This window comes from Diorhabda sublineata, chromosome 5 (assembly GCF_026230105.1).
Source record: "Diorhabda sublineata isolate icDioSubl1.1 chromosome 5, icDioSubl1.1, whole genome shotgun sequence".
Lineage (NCBI taxonomy): Eukaryota > Metazoa > Arthropoda > Insecta > Coleoptera > Chrysomelidae > Diorhabda > Diorhabda sublineata.
Genome location: NC_079478.1, coordinates 7436104 through 7455702, shown reverse-complemented (window position 1 = coordinate 7455702; position 19599 = coordinate 7436104). Strand labels below are relative to the sequence as shown.

Sequence of the window (19599 nt, the reverse complement as noted above, 5' to 3'; positions counted from 1 at the left end):
CGGTATATACCAATGAAATGAAGCACTCGTTTTAGATTGAAGCATCTAACTTACGTGAAAATGTCCTGATAATGACACCACTAATGTATTTTTTATCAGTTATTATTCAAAATCATTGATATCACACTGTCACTGTTTGCGTTTAGATTCATAAAAATTATGGAGGTAATGTATAATAAAAAAAAAACTAAAAAGGAAGCGTTATATGATATTTAATCAATAAATACGGTTATAATTATGAGTACAAAAAATTAACTTTCAATGTCTGAGCACTAATATTTCATAATTAGGGTAGGCATGCTCTGCACCATTGAATGGAATGTAGCAAACACCGTGGCTTGGATGAACCTATATAAAGAGAAAAAAATATATTTTATTTATTTTCATAAAAAACTGCTTGGAAAGGCATAAAATTACCTTCCTATTAACGAATTAAAACAATTACAATTAATAGACCTCTAGTAGTTACCCCACCCACATTTTTTTTCAAATTGCCCTTACCCTGTCCTTGAAAATTACATGTTATGATTTTTGTGTCCTCCTATACAATATAGAAATAAATTTTTTCTCTTTTTTATTGTTGTTCTACGATTTGTTACAAATTTTGATACAGTGGCGCCATCTTAAAATTTCGTAATAGTATGGACACTTTTTACATACAGAGAGAGCTCTACTTTTATTCTCCATACATATTTCGAATAGAACGATAGTAGGTATTTATTCATCTCCTATATAATCAGTGCAAACTCCAAAACTATGGAGTGTAGAGAAGGAGGAACATCTCTGAGTTAAAAAATGTGAGCTGATTTTTGATGGGAAAATAGGTAGCGCTGATTATAGAGGGTATTCGCTTGAATTTTACGCGCTGATTTGAAAATAACTGTATAGTAATGCTTTAAATAATGCACCGTGATAATGAAATTAGTAGTATTAAAATAATGAAACGATTAACAAAACAGAATCTCGTTAAATTAACTTTATTATTTAGCTATTTATTTGGTTTAGATAATACATATATTCTAATATGAAAAAAAAGTAGAATCATGTAACAATAATGAAATAGTATAAAAAAACATTTTGGTTGATTAAAATAATATATTGAATTTTATCCGTAACTAATATAATAATTATAGCAATATAATTAGATCAATAAAAATAATAGAATAATAAAAAAAATATTTCGGTTCATAAAAATAAAATATTGAACTTCATTAGCAACTAATATAATAGTTATAGTCATATAAAAATATCAATAAGAATAATAAAATAATTGAAAATAAAACATTTTGGTTCATACAAATAAAATATTGAACTCTATCTGCAACAAATATAATAATTATAGTTTTGTTAAAATATCATTGGTAATTAGCTTATGCAAGCAGGTACAGAAATATATCAAGTTCTTAATAAAAAATAAAAATCTAATAAGATATTAAGGATTGCACAGCTTTTTACATGAATATAATCAAACGTCAGTCACAACTTTGATAATTTCTTATACAGTAACTGTTTAACTTCAGATCTCAATCCCATAGTACAATCAACACCACGTATTATCCCTACAGAATTCAGACCATATTTTAAACGTACCGTCCATAAGAGATGTTCCTCCTTCTCTACACTCCATATCCAAAACGTATAAAAGCATTTCTTGTGCAGGCCACGTGAATCGTAGCAATCTTCAAGTTCATCTGCATCCACAGATTGTATTTGGTAAACAGCTCTGTGCACTATAATACGATATATCGAAATAGGATATACCGTATTTTCGTATGTGCAAATTGAGTACCATTTTTGATTTTTTTTTCTGCTGTGACAAATTCGAGTATAAAGAAATAATTATATAAAACTGGCCTTCGATGACGTTAAGAATCAACAAGCAGCAAGTCATGCCAAGCGTACTTCTATTGTATGACTATAATCTGGCCGGTCGGTAGTGAGAGCAATAAAAACGCGTGATCGGCTCATGGGATGCTAGTGGTACCTTTTATAACGATTCGTATTGGCTGAAGCAATGTCTGAGAAAGTCAAGTTCACACAGCTGCACGTTACATTAATTTATTATTATTATATTCTAAAAATTCAAAGGCGCATCGCTTTACTATAATTGTATATGCCTTTTACAAATTCTTGTTGAGTTCATGACTTACTCATGTTTGTGCCTTTTTGCTGTTACGTTTTCGATTAGTTGCCTTTAAGTGTTTATTATCGGTTTTACAAATCAGTCTTTTTAAAGACTTTGGTAGATTGGATTTCTGTACAGGTAATTTGACCCGAAATTCAAAACTATGGTTTTTAATTTACAATACCTATATTTTTCAGGAGGCTGTATTCACCCGTTGATTAGTAATCAAACAAATTAGTCTTTTTTCATATTCGACAAATCAGAATTATATCTAGGTAACAACTATTAAATAAGTAAATATGTCTTTCCAAACAATATTTTTTATTATTCGACTTAAGTTTCGATCTTTAACAGACCATTATCAAGAATAAATTAAAAATTATTACAAAAACATTTTTCAAAATAATTTTTGAGATTTATATGACAACGACAAAACAAATGAATTTAAATATTGACTTTTATTAATTTATTTTATTTGAATTTGTCATCCTTCAAAAAAAGAACTGTCAGGGGATTATTAAATTTGATTTGTTCGTTTAAAATATTATTGTCTAATAATTTTGTTATAAAAAATTGTTCCAAGAAATCTACATTATTGTTATTATTGCAAAATAACAATAATGAATTTGAGGTAATTCTGGTTTATTAACAAAATTATGATTTGTGTTTCAAATATGGTCACTATAGGCTGATTTGTCATTAATTCCTTTTAAAATACATTTTATATGTTGTTTGAACCTTTCGCGGATCGATCTTATGGATCTTCCTATGTAAAAACAATTACAGTCTTTACATTTTAATTTATAGATACCGCTATGGTTGTCAAATTTGCCACTAAATACCTTTTAGTGTTGTGTACAGGCTTACATTTTCTCTCACGCACTATGCACGTGATTACTCTCTGTAATGAGCGGGCAGATTTTATAGCATATGCGTATACATGGTTTGATAGATTTTGAATGCTTCGCGATATTCACCTGATCTGGCTCCATCGTTTACTTTCTTTTTCTAAATTTTTAAAAGTTGTATTGCGGAAAGCGATTTCAGAAAAACGAAGAGGTTATCCTAGGGACAAATACGTATTTTCGGAACTTTCTAAAGATTATTTGGATGATTTAAACTCATTGGGAACTTGTCGGATTAAGTGTAGAGAGTTAAAAATAGATTGTGTTTAAATATAATTTATTTTTTTTTATAGTTCATTAACTTTTTCATAGAGAATTCTCCCTCTTATAAAGCTACAAATAATTCAGATTATTAATGAGGATTATTTCCAAATGCAGTGACTGTATCATCATATAAAACAAGAAGAGAAATTGGTTGATGATTGAAAAAAGAAAATAGGAAAAAAATCACTTTCAGAGGACTAAAATAGCCAAATTACATCTTCAACGATCAATGAGCTCATGAGCATAACCATTCCATTTATCTAAAAAATACTTACTTTTCCAACTGTTTCAGAACCTTCATGGAAAACTCTACCAACGTAAAGGGGTTCTCCATCTGAGGTATTTCCACCTTGTACTGCATCTGGTGGAATATCCCCACCCTGACATGGTATCCAATCGAAACTTTGTTCGCATAGTACCTGGAAAGTGCAAATTGAAATAATTTTGGGAACGAAGTCTTTACCAGCTAGTTTATGAGCGTTTTCCTAGGGGGAGTGTGACAAAATTGAGCACCAAGATGTACTATTTCTAATATATATTCCAAGCTTTCGAAACAAATAATTGAATATTGGGGTGTCTTAAATGTTGTTGCTTCTGTTCTATATTAGACTTTTAAATAGATATTTCTATCTATTAAAAATACGTGTTGCCGGTTAATCTTGATCATTTCAGTCATAAAATTTTGAACTCATATCTATAAAATGGCTTGAAATTATGTTACAACAGAACTTTTTTGCAGATAATTTCAATAGACGCGATTCAGCTCACAGACTATTACATTTCAAGAATAACTTCGTATGTTTGTTTGTAAACAAAGAAACCCATTATTATTATTATTATTTTTGTTGATGGAATTTCGATATAATTATATTATACAAGACATCTGCAGCGTACGTGTTCACTTATTTCAGTTGATAACTATCATTGGAGAAAGTAAAACCTTTGACGTTAAAAACTCAAAATGTGGAAACAAATTGTTAGAGATTTCGTTGAAAGATAAACTTGAAATTGTAAATTTCAGTCAGACAATCATAAAAACGCATTTATAATAAATCTAGACCTCTTCTAGTCGCTCTTTTCAAATCTCACTAACAGATGCTAGATTGTAGTTGTAGTGGAGCTATTTTTTTTAAATTTTTATTATTCGTGTAATATAGATAAAATTGATTAATGTTTAATAATATTTATAACCAAATTCGTTCCCATCTATGTTGCGCTGGCTGAAAACGTGTAGATGTCTAATAGCGGATTTTTTTTCGTTCTCCAGCGATCATCTACAATGCATTTTGATAAACAACTGTTATCGGTAAACAAACATCTGTTCAATGTTAAAATAACGATCATAAATAATGTGTGATATGTAATACTTGATTTACATTACATCATTACATCAAAATTATGTTTAACAAACTTTTGTTAAAAGTAGAAAACGAATGATAGTACGAGGGGTGCTACTTAAGTTTTTAAATGGGCAATTAAAAACAAATATTGTAATTAAATGTGAGTTTATTGTTTTTCGAAATATTCTCCATTAAGATCAATACATTTCTGTATGCGTTAGAACCAAATGTCGAGGTATTTTTTAAATTCCGATTGAGGTACACCAAGAACATGTGATTTTAAACCATCAACCGCTTCTTCACGTGTGGAAAAACGTTTTTGATCTGCGGGAATAAGAAGAAATCATTGAGGGCCTAACAAGGACTGTACCCATCAATTCGATATTTTGACTGTTCAAATTGTCGTGGTGGAGAATGATTCGTCTTCTGCGATTGGACCATTTGCCTCGAAGTGCTTTTTGCGCTAACAACTTTTGTTGGATTTAATTCATCTTGAAAGACCCATACAGTCTATTGTTGTCGGGTTCATATGTATAGATCCATGAATCGTCGCCTATCACGATCTTATAGATGTTTTTTGAAGCACCGCCGATTTTGACAAACTTCACGAAATTCATCCTGCAACGAAGCTCGACCATGATTGAATTCGGAAAACCAACGAAACACGAGATGGTGCTTCATTACCAAAATTCCAAGCGAGTTGATCGGCTGTTGGTTTAATCTACGTCGAAATTCATAGAAAATCATCGTACGGAAATATTCCCGATTTAATTCCTTTTTTTGATCAAGCTGAATGTTTCAAGTATTCGTAATCAATCAAATAAAACTCGTATGACAACACGTTCTATAAAAAATATATTTTCAATTTTTTGAAGTCGTAAATAATTACCTGGAATTGGTGAACTCCGATTTCTTCTCCATTGTAAGCAACGTAGGCGATTTCCTTACCAGGAATAACTTTTGCTGGTAACCAATCACCCTCATGATATGCTCTGCCAACGAAAATTTCATAACCATCTACATCGGTCCCACCTCGAAGGGCTGTTTGAGGAACTCCACCACGAGCCGATGTATCAACCCAGTAATAAGCTAATGAAATATAATAAAAGGTCATATTCAGTTTTTCTCATCACGAGTACTATGTATAATGCGGCTGTACGAGAGCCGACCCCTTTGCTCCACTCCTGACTCGCTTACAAATCAAAACAATCATTCACCATCACGTCAAATTAAAACTTATTATGTATAGACTCTCGCTAGTTATTGAAAATCCGGAATGTATTCAAACGTGCCTAAATTAGAAGCCCGAATTCGAAATGGATGGTGTCAAACAATACTGGAGAAACTTAAATTAAACAAACAAATAAATTAGTTTAGTCCTAAATATATTTGAGTTCATAAATATAAATAATGCAATAGTGTCTACAGAAATAAATTTTCTTTTAAAAAAAAGTGGTGCATAATGAGCGGTTCTCTATTTTAGGTACGAATTTTCGTTCCTTTCCCTTGGAACAGATTTTTCTACATTTTGAATACATTCTTGGCTTTTGACTTTCTGGAAGTCAAGTGTTCGTCACAACATCAGCAGGAAAATACAAAAATATTTTGATCACATCAAGATTCGTTAAGTTAGCAGTAAAATACTGTAAATAGTCATAAATATTATTATTCTCCATAATTTATAAATATCGGTAACAAATATGGGCAAAAAAGATCCGTTCTAAGCGGTTTTTTAACCTTCCATTAGTCGCGCGTGTATCTACGAGATACATGGCTAACTTTTTACTAAATATTTATTTATGTAATAGCTCTAGAAAATGGAGATTTGCAGTAGTTCTCGGCAGATGTATCTCGAAGCCTTTCCTAGAACTACAATCGGTTGATTTCACTTTTACAACCCCTGGCCACCCTAAACCCGTCCGACCGCCGGATTTGTATCTGCTAGATACAGCGAGACCAAAAGCGGCAGTTTATATTTAGATTTAGTTGGGATAAGTTCTCGTTCATTTCGACGTTTTTTAATTATTCAAACGTAAATTTTATTGTTTTTAAGTGTTTATTTGGATATACAAAAAATGAAACGTTAATTTCATATGTCCCGAAAAAAGGAAAAACCGTAGTCCTTATTTCCAGTTTGCATGTGGCGTCGAACGAAGTGGAAGAAGATGCTTCAAACAAGCCAGAAATAATATCATTTTATAACAACACAAAATCCGGCGTGATGTGGTCGACAAGCTTTGCGCTACTCATAATGTTGTTAGATCAAGTAAGAGGTGGCCTATGGTAATTTTTTACCATTTACTGTACGTAGCTGGAATCAAATCGCGGGTGATATTTCTTGGAAACAAAAATACGTTTGTGACAAGAAGAGAATATTTGAAAAAATTAGGACTAGCCTTGCTAGACGAACAACTAAAAGTGAGGGCCCAAATAAAAAGTCTTCCACGACAAACCAAAGGTTTGCTCAAAAATTACAAAACTTTGGAAGCACAACAAGAAGTTCAAGAGGCAACACCTGGACCAAGCAAAAGAAAGGGATGCGAACCATGCTATGTAGAAAATAAGAAAACGTCAGTGTCTGCATATTGTTGTAAAAAATTTAGAATTCGTTTATGTATAAAACTTCATACAAAATATTGATTTGTAATAAATGTTATAATAAAGAAATTGAAGAGGGTGATTACTCCGATTAATTTTATAAGTTTGTAAAATATTTTGAATAAATAATGTAACTTTAAACCTAGTTCTGTCGATAACCCAATTAAAATTTTACACATTTTACATATAAAATAATTATTTTTTTTTTACTTGAAAAAATGTTAAATTAAAAGTGGAGAAAAGAAGTATTCATATAAAATTTGCTGTATTAATATATTAAAAATAATAATAACAAAAAAAAAATGTATTTGATATATGTATTTGCTAGATACAACGCGACCAAATACGTTAGAAATATCCGCGCGCCTGATGGAAGGTTAAGTATTTTATAAAATTATTCAAAGAAAATTATTCTTATGTAGAACATTTCTGTATATTTGTATAACTTTTTAATTATCCCTGTATATAGTTCTTCTCTAAATACATTACGTCCTCACGAAACCATGTGATTGGTGTATTTATTAAACATATTCATTTAGAACTAATCTCTACAAATATTATTTGACTTAAATCTTAAACTTATGACAAACTCACCTGCCATAACAATTTTTTATCAACGAAAATATAAAACTAAACAAAGTTGAGTAGGTATTTAGTTTTTTATAGTCAACGTTTTATCTTATCTCGGGCATACGAATTAAATCACTCCACGAAAAATGGAACAGATTTTACTATAAATAATACCATATTTTTTATGTGATGTTAAAATCTGAGTCATTTAAAATTTAGATTCAATTGAATTTGAACACGCTTCAATGTTTTAGTAAATGAGGATGTGGTATAATAGAGACACACTAATTCCTTTATAAGTTTTATTAGAAAGATCATTTTTTCAATTTCCAGGAATTGTCCAGGGCCGGCTGATACAATAAAGATGGAAATTAATTAGTAAATGACTTTCTATACTATACTGAACTCTCTAAAATGAACAATGGACGTATAATTAATAGAAAAAAACTTACTAGGGGATTAACTTCATTATTATAGTTCTGTGCGCATGCGCCAAAGGTTACAGACAATATTCATTTTCTCTCTCGCTAGAGACACTTTTTCTATACTGCGCATGCTTGGGAATGCCTAACCTCGAAGGATAGAGAAATCGTTGCCATTCTGTCTTCCTTAGTCGGAACAGCTTCCACTTATAGAAACTGTCCATATAGAAGTATTACCCTCACGCTTGGATGACAACAGCATTGGGAAAATACAAACTGGACAAGAACACACACACAACAATTTCTACCTTACACAGGCACTTATTGGACATGGATGTTTCAGAACTTATTTGTATCGTGTCCACGTCATTGACAGTCCAATTTGTTTATACGTTAACAACACGACGCTGATCATACCTTCTTTCACTGCCATCGATGAAGCATACAAAGGGAAATATGCCAGAGAGAAATTAACATAAAAGATAAAGAGAACTCAACAATAATATACTGAAGTAATATATTAGACAACCTGAATTAGTTAATGCTCACGCGGTCCCAAAGATTCATAAGAGTGGAAGCAGAAAGAGGTGTGGTTTTAGGGGGTAGGACGTCCCCGTGGGCGAGGGCGAGGCCCACACATACGTAAAAAGTATTGCCACACCTCTCAAAAAAACGCTGCTTAGCCTGAAGCCTACAATTTCGGATGCGATGCCTAAAGTTTCTGAAGACAAGCGTAGCCGTGGCCTTCGTGTTTGACACGTCCACGTGTTTATGAGTGTTTTAAGCCTTTTAAACATACCCGAGAAGATGTTCAAGATGATTCACGTTCGGGTAGTCCTTCCACGTTAAAACTGGATGAAAATATTGGTACGATTGCTGAATCTGTAGGAATTGACAAAAAATGCATGCGGCAAATTTCACATAAAAATTCTAACCTTAAAATGCTCACATTTGGAAAATAAAAAGCTCGCAAAAATATTTGTATCGACACTTTGCCATTATTAAAAACGACTCAAACTTATTAGAAAAGGTATTAACATGTGACGAATTTGCAATGAAAGGAACAAGATTTGAGTCTGTCGAAACTGTGAAAGCAACAGCAGTGCGCGTCCTGAAGGAACTGACAGAAAAATATTTCTTGCACTGTTTCGCAAAATGAAAGATTTGTATGGAGGAGAGGTGAATACAACCATGGTATTCGACGTATTGTAGCGAATTTTTGTCATATTGTTACGAACAAATTCGCAAAATGGATCCTTAAAGCGGCCCTGTCCAGCTACTATAGAATTTTGAAAATTCGGCGAATTCGCGAGGCTCTTTTCGGGCGGCGTCTTTCACATTCCTTTTTAAATGGCGGAACTCGTTTGATGTTTATTTGTATATAATTTCTTTGTAGCAGGCGGTTTATTTACAATATTTCTTTTAAATAATTTCCAGAAAAGTCTATTCACTTCTTTTGTTTCTTTTTGTTCTAGAACTTGGTAGAATTTTATTCAGGTATATGAATGACTTGAGTAAACGCAGTTGGAAACAGTGTTTATTCATTCACCCCACCAATGGAAATCGCATAAAAAAATCAAAGAAACATTTCAGTATATTAATGTAAGCAAATTATTTCTAATTTTGTTAATTCATCTAAGTGAAGAACTGCCGAGTGATGAACATTTTTTATATAAATTAACCAAACCAAAATGATACAACTCAGTCTGACTTAATACAAGTGTTTTTTATAAAGTGAGTTTTCAAGAGATGAATCATATTTTACCTCACTCCATATTTGAGACATATTAATGTGATTGTGAAGAATCATAAATCTACTTATTTAACTTCTATTTACTATCGTATTCGTTAGATTTATTGTACACTGACCGCTCCTAATGGGAACCAACGTCATAGTTAAGCAATTCCAAGTGTTCCTCAGACACGAAGCTCCATTAACCTATCAAATTGCTAACCCTTATTTTTGTGTTGATGTGACTCTAACGACAATAAATATAATTAATTATAGCTTTTGTTTAGAATAAGATTAGTATTTAAGAGAGGATGACCACGGAGACGGGGTTCTTATTAGTTTTACATTCGACGAGTACAGTAGTCAGATTATTGAAACCACTTTATTTATTCATATTTTTTGTTTAATAAATAGCTTTTTACAAAGTTGTGAATCGGGATATTTAACTCATGTGAGATTCTTGGCTCCGGAAAATCCAAATGATTTTATTGTTTCGGGGGCATCTTTTAATTATTCGACCACTGTAGATGGAAAATATATAATAATCCAATAAGGGGTGTCTATCTAAGAACGATTCGCATAGGAGCTTAACAGTATACAAATCTTTATAGAGAACAACGTCCTTACGTAGATTAATTGATAAGTCAGTAAATTGTCTACAAAAAATATAAGCCATACAAAAAATTTATCAATTTGTTCTTATCAGCTTTTTTAGGCCTTTAAGGAAGCCACTTTGATAATACAGCTTATTTCTTCTGAGATCCAAATTCGGGAATTTAACGGTATCGAAATTGTGAACTTTTTGGAGTGATACAAACTGAGAAGGAACCGCCAGTCCTCATTCTTATAGGGAGTATTTTCCTAGAGTATAGAAAGACTTCGGGCCAATGAAAAACGTTCATATTAGGTCTCTATATAAGATTCCTAATTTACATTTTATCTAGTATATAACATATCGGCTTATATACAGACCGGTCCCTTGCTTTTTCTCTACAGCTCTGGGTGTTTTTATCTCTAAAGTCTTCTTCCACTACTTCCCTCCACTGTTTTTTTGGTCTACCTCTTTGCCTCTCTGCCTTCGACCATTCGTTCTAAGTGACCTAGCCATTGTAACCTGATTGGTGAGTCATTGAAAAGTATATAAATTCCAAGGTTTGATCTTCTTTCCCATCCTAACTCTGATTTCCTCCAAAATTTCTAGTATTTTTCTCTTCCAGATTTCCAGTTTCTGTTCAATTTAATTCGTTATTATCCAGATTTCACAGGGTGGGTCTCAAAATTGTCTTATAAAAACCGAACTTTCATAGATCTGGATATCTCTTCCGATGTTAATATTTTTCTGATGCTGTTACTTTAGACAATTGTTAGTTCGATTTCCTTTTCTTCTAGGCATGTGTATGTTAATATTACAAATAATATTTATGTTAGTAATACTGAAAGTATAAAATATAGAGACATATAATTCATTTTTGAAACTATATTTTTATTTATTCATAAATATAACAATAATATACAATAATTAAACAAGTTAGCATAAAGGTCAGTTAAATCCAATGTGAGGAACAGAAACATAAAAAACAGTATTGGAATTCCATTCTCTGAGGTAATCATAATAGAGGCCAGTTCATATAATCTACTTTTTGGAATCCAATTGACGTATCATGGCGTTAATTCTTTCGACTAGTTGATTTTGACTTAATTGATATCCGCATTTACTTTTGATGTAAAGAAGGCTTTGCATATCTCTCTGTTGAAAAGCTATATCGGCCGCTTCTTCAAAACAACTAAAAAAAAATCCATATCAATTTTTCTATACCGCGATTTTTAACCGTAATTTATGACACATCGATTGTGTTCCAGTACACATAATCATAAGTACATATTATGTAAGTTGTTTCTCAAGAATTTTAATCATGTTACCCTAGTTTTTTATTATAATTGTTATCGTAGTGATTAATGGGAATATCTAGAAACGGGTGGAAATCATCATTTTTAAAACAAACAAAAAGAGAGAATAACGAAACCGATTTTAAAAATGCTGTACAGCTCAATCATGCAGATTTTTAAATAAGGCAAGATAGAATAATAACATACAGTATATATTTTCAATAACAGTAATTATTAATGTATTAAATTGAAATTCTCTGTAGTCACTGCATCATCTTCATATTGGTCGAAATATTTGTAGAGGATTTTAGCTGCCTTCAAGGCCTGTTGAGAAGTTGGGATTGGTTCTGGCTCTGGATTAAATTTCTCTTTGTCATAATCTTCATTTACATGAATGGCATTGAGAATATCTTCATCTGAAACTCCAGCTGTGGTAGCAACTTTTTATCGATGGAATCATAATCCTGCAGTATTTCAGGTTCATAAATACTGAAAAACTTTAACTGTCGAGCACGCACCGCTAAAGGCAAGTCATCATAGTCATCTTCTCTATTTTCTTGTTTCCCTTTTGAACCACCGTGTCCAGCCACTTTTTCCTATCTTTCAAATCGTAGCCAAAGTGGATTGAGATAGCGCTGTACTTAAAACAACATCAGTCTGCTTCTCACCTTTTTGTATTGCTCTAATCACTTTTTCTTTAATAGTGAGCATTTTATGTTTTGTTGACAGCATGTTGCTTTCACGCACACACGAAAAAATAAACATAACTACTAAATGCACAAAGAACAACTGGCAGTCGAGAACTGATGTAAATAGCCAGACAGTAAGTGGCGAACTAAACTCTCTCTCTCTCTTGTGACGCTTCTGTATCGGAAGAAAAAATGAAAGACGTTGAACCCGTGAGTCGGTTACTGCGATTTTTAAGAAAATTGTCAAATCTTGACCTAAAATTGTCGTTATAGAGAGTGAGCGATATCGGATATCGGAATATAAACATTGGCCTTATGGTAAACAAATCTATCGTTATAGGGGATTATCGTTATAAAAAGAGAATACTGTATTTATAAATGAAATATTTAATCTATGTGTTAAATACTGAATACACTGTTTACACCAACACTCAAAATTACACTGTCTGACAGTGAACATTTTTCCTTTAGTCTCTGAAAACGATAACTTGGTTCCAGGTTCCATAAATTCCAAGTACATGTGTTAAATAGTTTAAAGTAATAAAGAAAATTTCTTTAATTTGTTAATAATTCATATTTCATAATGTGAAAGGTAATTAAAAGTTGAACTGTTGAACCTTCCATTTGGATAGACTAACACCCACCCATGACAGTTTGATATGGCTCATTCACAATTACAAAGCATACGTGCAATTTATTAAAAAGAAGTAACATATTTTATGTAAGGATGCGAATTTAGTTACAGTCTTGGTACACTTTAGAAGGTACCCAGATAACTTTGGATGTTGATGCACATGTTTCAAACATTCCTCGATCCTTACCCCTGAGAAAGTTATAAAATTTGTCCGGCATGACTAAATACTACACTAATATGGTGTGTATAGAAGAACAATGTTTAGAGAAATTGTTTATATAAAAGATATTCTGATCCCATTTCCCAAAAGGATATAAGAAATTTATTTTAGTATTAATGTTTAACTAACCCCGCTTTTATGCAATATTTGACTTTTATATCTTCATTAACTTTTGGTAAATATTTAAGAGCCTCCTCCTTGTTTCCATTTTGTAAACAGACGTCTACGAACGGCGCATATCCAATAGGGGATCTTTTCAGCTTCGAGAATTTCTCTAATTCAAGCCAATTTTCTTGATTAGCTAAACTACTTATCTTCAACCACCAATATCTAAAAAAATGTATATAATTTTTATATAAATGTTATGTAATAAAAAAACAATAAGTAAATACGTGGTGCGGCTGTCAATGCTGTGAAAAAGAGCAGAGCAAATTGTTAAGGTTGCCGTTATGTTTCCCACCTTAAAGCATTTCAGTCGCCATGCCAAGCTTTAAGAATGCTACAATAATCACTGATGAGATATAGTCAGATTTGTCAAGATGAGATAAAAATACACCACCGTTTGATCATTTTATATTGACTCATCCTGTACTTCATATATCATCAACTATTTCATATTCGCTGTGAGGGAAGGCATGGTAGGGGAAATTAAATCAACTGAAGCGTTCGCAGTGGTCATTTTAAGCATTACGGGAGGCTATTATAACCGAAATTATAAACAAATCCATGCCTACCTTTTATCTGGTATTTTGAAATCATTTTTGAATTTCTCCGCTAATTTAGTTTCTTTCATTTCTAACAATAATTTGCAAGTTTCGTGTACAGATTTTCCTTTGAATTTATTCTTTGCTCCAGGTACTTTATCTTCCACTTCCCTTTGAAATCGTATCAACTTAATAGTTTCGTCACACATCGCGACGTAAAGATCTTTTCTACCTTTTTTGTAAGCTTCCAGTGCAGAAGTGAGTAGAGCATCTTTCATGTGTTCTTTCTAAAAATTAAAAGGAAAAAGGATCTAAATAAGATGTGAATAATTTCAACCAATTATATATATTATATATATATATATATATATATATATATATATATATATATATATATATATATATACACTAAAAGATCATAGGAAAATGTTTGATTGATGTCCTTTAAAATAATTATTTACCTTGTCGTCTAAACTTTCCAGAATAAAAGTTTCGGCTTGAGCACAAAAATCGTCTTCTTGAATGTATATTTCGTTCAGTGCTTGTGTGTGATGCTCTTTACAATATTTTATATACAAAGATTGAGCTACTGGGAAATTTCTAATTGTCATCTGAAATATATTTTATATATATATATATATATATATATATATATATATATATATATATATATATATATGCTATCAAAATTAATTAGATGGAGCTGATGTTGTAGGGAAGTCACTTGAGGAGCTCCAAATCAAAACACATTAATTGGCTTACCACAATCTGTTTAATATATTGAGGTATTGTTTAGCAGATAGAGGTGGATTATCTGAGACTTTTTTTACAATATTGTTTTGTTTCGTTTTTAAGTTTCTTTTTTATTTATTTTTAGAATCGAGGTCATTTGTTTTCTCCTTTGCTGTTCCTTTGCAGTTTTTTAAAACTGATCTATTTTGAAACTAATAAAATGTCATGAGAGAAGGGTACTCAAAGAGTATAATGGAAATTGAAACTTATTCTGGTGAATTAAAATCAAATTTTACATTGATGTTAAACAAAATATGTTTCAATATAAGAAAATAATACATATATTGCTTATGTAACTTTTTGTTATTGTGAGATTTTTGCTATATATGTAAAATGGGAGGTCTATAACATACTGTTCTATTTATATTTTATTTTTCTTTTATAAAAAGATAATACTGTTTGACATAGATATTAAAAAGAACCTTAAAATCTCCCAATGGCATTTTTTCTCTCAACTTCAATATCACCATATAAATTAAATCAGTATCACCACTTTCTATGGCTTTAACCAATGCTGGAGTATTTTCTCCTAGCTCTAGTAGCAATCGAACTTGATCACTCGCTTTCGATTCATAATCTAAAAGCTAAAAAACAAATTTATATGAATTATTACACAAATCTGTTTTAAACCCAATTTAACATTTTACCTTGATGGCCAATTTTCTTCTTCCGTACTCTGAAGCAGTACTAGCAATTTCACTGTAAGAGATTCCTGAAGAATAACCCAATTTTTCAGCTATTTCTCTTGCAACAGATTCTTCTTCTAAATGTGATTGACTAACCTAAGAAAAACTATATTGAAAATTTGTATTAAGAGATAATTTTTTATAATAATGATAATAACACAAATCGCCATGCATGGAGTTATCTTTATTATGAAAACATAACCTTAGGACAATGTGGAGCTCCCAAGGGATTATACAGAACAAGAAGTATGATTGACATATTTAGCATTCTTTGAAATGAATTTCTGCGATAGTCTATAATTTAGATACTTGTTAAAAGTATATGGAGTTTATATATTCTATGATAGTAGTTTTACTTTACCTTATATTTAGCCCAATGCACTAAAATATAGCTAATACCTTCTTTTTCAGGGAGTTTGAGATACCGAGCAATCTGTAAAGCAAGATAATAATAATTTCTGGTAATCAGTCGTTTTAATATACCTTGTTTCCTTCTTCCCATATAATTAAATCTATTATTATAAGTTAAAGAAGACAAAGGTTCTGCTTTGAAAAACTCTCATTATTTTTTTATATTCAAAAGGATACTGTGTAATTGTAATTGGTATGCCAACCTTCGGATCTCTAACGGCATTTAAAACTCTCAATAATCTACAGATCTCCACATAACTATCAGACCTCATATCTGGTATGAAACATTTACCAAATTGTGCTGCCTAAAATAAATTGTTTCAATGAGAATTTATATAAATTTTCAGTAACATAAAATTATTCCTTACTCTTACAAGCGTTTTTTGAATATCCGTATCAAATTCATATCCTACAGCTTCTATACATTGATTAACAGCTGTTTCTAAATCATTTTTTACCAAACAAATATATTCGTTAGCCTTGTGACTACCTTTCTGCAATAAAATATAAATCAGATTTTATTTTATTAAATTAATTCAGTGTTTACTTGAAATTGTTTCGAAGCTTCCAGTAGAAAACTGCCAGGTTCTGTACTATTTATCCTGAATATTTTTTGTACAACTTCAGGAACTTTTTGTAGCAATTCATGGTGAGTATTAGATATTATTCTAATACCATCTATTTCTGGTACTAAAAATACAGAACTGTCATAAAAATGTGCTACTTTATTACCATGTTTGCCCACTATCAGGAATGTATTTTCTTTCTCCCAATATAGAACAACAGCCTCATTACCACACCTGTAATTATATTCACAGAAAAATAATTAAAAAATCAAAGTTCTTTTGTTATTAACAGGCAACCTAACCTAACCCTTTATTTTCTCCTTTCATAATTTCACTTCAATGACCACCATACCAACATATCTGACAATACTCAATAATACACCATGATACAAAATTAATGCATATTTTCAATCATCCAAAAATTTACTTAAAGAATTTTTAAGGTAGAAAAACTTCAAATAAATAAGTATGGTTTAGTAGACCTTAAAAATATATTAAAGCTTTTTCAAACTAATATTTCTACCAATTGTGTCAAAAGTAAAAAATTGGGAGGTAAATTATAAAAATTTTAGAATTAGAAGTTCATTTTATGACACAGGTTAATTAATGTTGTTGTTTTTTTGAACTTTCAACATTCATAAGAGCTCCTATAAGTTGGAGAATAATGATAAGAATTTATCAATGAACATGTTGGTATTAAAGGCAATGGAAAAGTCAATATTGTGTTCACAGAATCACTACATAGCAAGATCAAAACAAAAATCCATTAAAACATATTTCAAAAATAAAATTAAAGCAATTGGAAGAAATATAAAACAAATCTGTGAAAGAAAATGATTTATGAAGAAAATAAGAAGTTTGATGATATGCTGACAAGTAACAAATAGATATGGAAAAAAAAATCTTACTGAAATAAACTGTTGTAATTTTTTACTTACCAGAGCATCTGCTTGGGAGTATATATAATATCACAATCAATTTCACAATATTTCTTCCTCAAATCAGTAGATCCTAACCATAAATAACCAGAATCAGTAAACAAAGCTAGATGACCAGCATTTAGAGAAACAGACATTTTTATTATTGATGTATATTTGTTCATTATATCTGGCTCCAACTGTATATTACAAACAAATAAAGCAAATAGATAAAATGACCCAGCTTTCCAGTTTCTATACTCACCATAGAACTTGTATGGTGTTCATCTTGTTTTAATCTGTATAGTTCAACACCTCGAGCTAATAAAACTTCAGTAGTGTCTTCAGAAACTATAGTCCAGCTAGTAGGATGAATTCCTGACCCTACAAAGAAATTTAGAAAATAATTCTATTGACTTTTCAGAATATTTAGTTCACCCACTTGGCAAATCTGATAACTGTCTAGTTTTTGGGTCTTCAATATTATTAACTACAAATATCTTGAAATTTGAAGTCATTACAGCAATTCCAGTGAAATTTTGTGGACTAATAAAAATTTTAGCGTCAATTACTTTCGAATCCTGAATTTTTTGACTTATATTAAATGTATGTAGAAATTTTCCAAACATATTATGTTTAACCAACATGCCATCTTCTTGAATACATAACAACTCTTCATCATTTGTCCAACCCATATGAACAATAGGCCGCCTAGTCCACTATAAATGATCATGTATCAATGATACAAACACTTTGAATTCAGTTACCTTAAAGGATGATATCTGTTTTCCAGATCCTGAATATACAGTTATAATCGGTTGTCCAGAACCTTGAACTTTTAAAAACTTTTGATCGTCCCTTCTAATAGCAATAGGTCCTCCGTAAGACGCTGCTGTCGCTATATAATGTTCTACATTTACTTCATTTTGCCAAGCCATTGAATATATCTCAAATTTTCTAAAACACAAATTGGTAGGTGTATACAAAATTGATATTTCATGCTATGTTACCTGTAATATGCATCTCGACCTAATAAAAACCATTCTGCTGTCCACATTGCAGCAGACATTCTACTATGTTATTCTTTCACAAAACAAACAAAATGAATTAGTTTTATTTACTTACACATAAACACTAAATTAAATGATAGTATTTAACACAAGAACTGTCAGTTATCTTTGGTGTCGCCATCTATAAAAATATAGTCAGAATAAGTTTTACAGGAAACTATAAGTTCACATGAGGAACATAGAGGTTTTAACCAAGCGTAACAGTCTTGTTTATATTTAATGCTCTAGAGGTAATTTGCACAGATTAACACTGGCTTTTGTAAGCCCGCGTAATTATTTAAGGAGGGCTTATCTTGTTGACGATTGCACCGATCTCTAAATAAGTTGGCTTTAGTAAACGTTTTTTCTTCTTTCTCTATAGTGCCAATTGTCGAAAACTGATAACAATTTGAATATTTAGGTCAATTGTCGTATGTCATTTTAACTGACTTTACGAACAATGCTTGCACATGCGTCTTTGCACTAGTTTTTTGTGGTTAAATTTCAATAAAATAAGAAAACATTTTAAGGTTACAAAATTGTAAATCCCTACATTTAAATGGAGGAATCGAAATTCCAGGACCACAGGACCAAATTCCAGGACGTTTTTCAACTTCTAAGTTTTCCAAGACGCATAAGAACACTGTTAATACATAATAGAACAAACTGTGTATAATTATTGAATCGAAAATCTCTGGAAATTGAAGCCATCCCATATTCTAGACTTTTTAAAAGGAGTGGGATTGATGGATCAGCTGTAAACACTGGGTTCTCCACTATGACAGCAGGAAAGGACACAATAGATCCTTTGGGTTGCAGTGTATCTGAGACCTCAAATCCATACATACATGATTATTTGAAGAATTTTTTTTGTCTTTACTCAATTTTTTGAGAAAATTTGAAAACAGTTTACCGTAGAAAGAACCTCCATTTAAATGGAGGAATCGAAGTCCCTGGACAAATGTTTTAAATCGAGGACAGAGGGCCAAATTCCAGTTTTTCAAGAATGCACAGGAACACTGTAAACTGTGTATGATTATTTGAAGAAATATTTTTGTATAACTAAATTTTTATATTGTCCTAAATAA

General features: G+C 31.2%; 2 protein-coding genes across 2 annotated transcripts; both read right to left on the bottom strand.

The window, feature by feature from the left end:
* Nucleotides 1-195: 195 nt before the first annotated feature.
* LOC130443911 (natterin-4-like) lies at nucleotides 196-7956 on the bottom strand. The gene is made up of 4 exons (XM_056778806.1): nucleotides 7827-7956; nucleotides 5524-5723; nucleotides 3570-3713; nucleotides 196-348 (listed from the first exon to the last, which is right to left on the bottom strand). Exons 1-4 carry the CDS (start codon nucleotides 7831-7833, stop codon nucleotides 259-261), a joined length of 441 nt encoding a protein of 146 aa, XP_056634784.1. The 5' UTR covers nucleotides 7834-7956; the 3' UTR covers nucleotides 196-258.
* Nucleotides 7957-11418: 3462 nt separating this feature from the next.
* On the bottom strand, nucleotides 11419-18891 carry LOC130444491 (vacuolar protein sorting-associated protein 16 homolog). Its single transcript, XM_056779638.1, has 15 exons — nucleotides 18473-18891; nucleotides 18230-18419; nucleotides 17905-18181; nucleotides 17728-17846; nucleotides 17484-17662; nucleotides 16527-16779; nucleotides 16348-16473; nucleotides 16157-16284; nucleotides 15930-16080; nucleotides 15530-15664; nucleotides 15305-15466; nucleotides 14552-14701; nucleotides 14121-14377; nucleotides 13516-13716; nucleotides 11419-11740 (listed from the first exon to the last, which is right to left on the bottom strand). Exons 1-15 carry the CDS (start codon nucleotides 18529-18531, stop codon nucleotides 11590-11592), a joined length of 2538 nt encoding a protein of 845 aa, XP_056635616.1. The 5' UTR covers nucleotides 18532-18891; the 3' UTR covers nucleotides 11419-11589.
* Nucleotides 18892-19599: the final 708 nt, after the last annotated feature.

Bases quoted from the DNA above. Each gene is read 5' to 3' on its own strand.
- LOC130444491 (XM_056779638.1), bottom strand. From the start codon at position 18,531: ATGTCTGCTGCAATGTGGACAGCAGAATGGTTTTTATTAGGTCGAGAT. The intron at 18,420-18,472 runs GTAACATAGCAT...TTTGTGTTTTAG, and splicing joins GGTCGAGATGCATATTACAG to AAAATTTGAGATATATTCAA. The intron at 15,467-15,529 runs GTAAAATGTTAA...TTTGTTTTTTAG, and splicing joins GAAGAAAATTGGCCATCAAG to CTTTTAGATTATGAATCGAA.
- LOC130443911 (XM_056778806.1), bottom strand. The intron at 3,714-5,523 runs GTAATTATTTAC...TGCACTTTCCAG, and splicing joins TCGGAGTTCACCAATTCCAG to GTACTATGCGAACAAAGTTT. The intron at 349-3,569 runs GTAAGTATTTTT...CTCTTTATATAG, and splicing joins GTTCTGAAACAGTTGGAAAA to GTTCATCCAAGCCACGGTGT.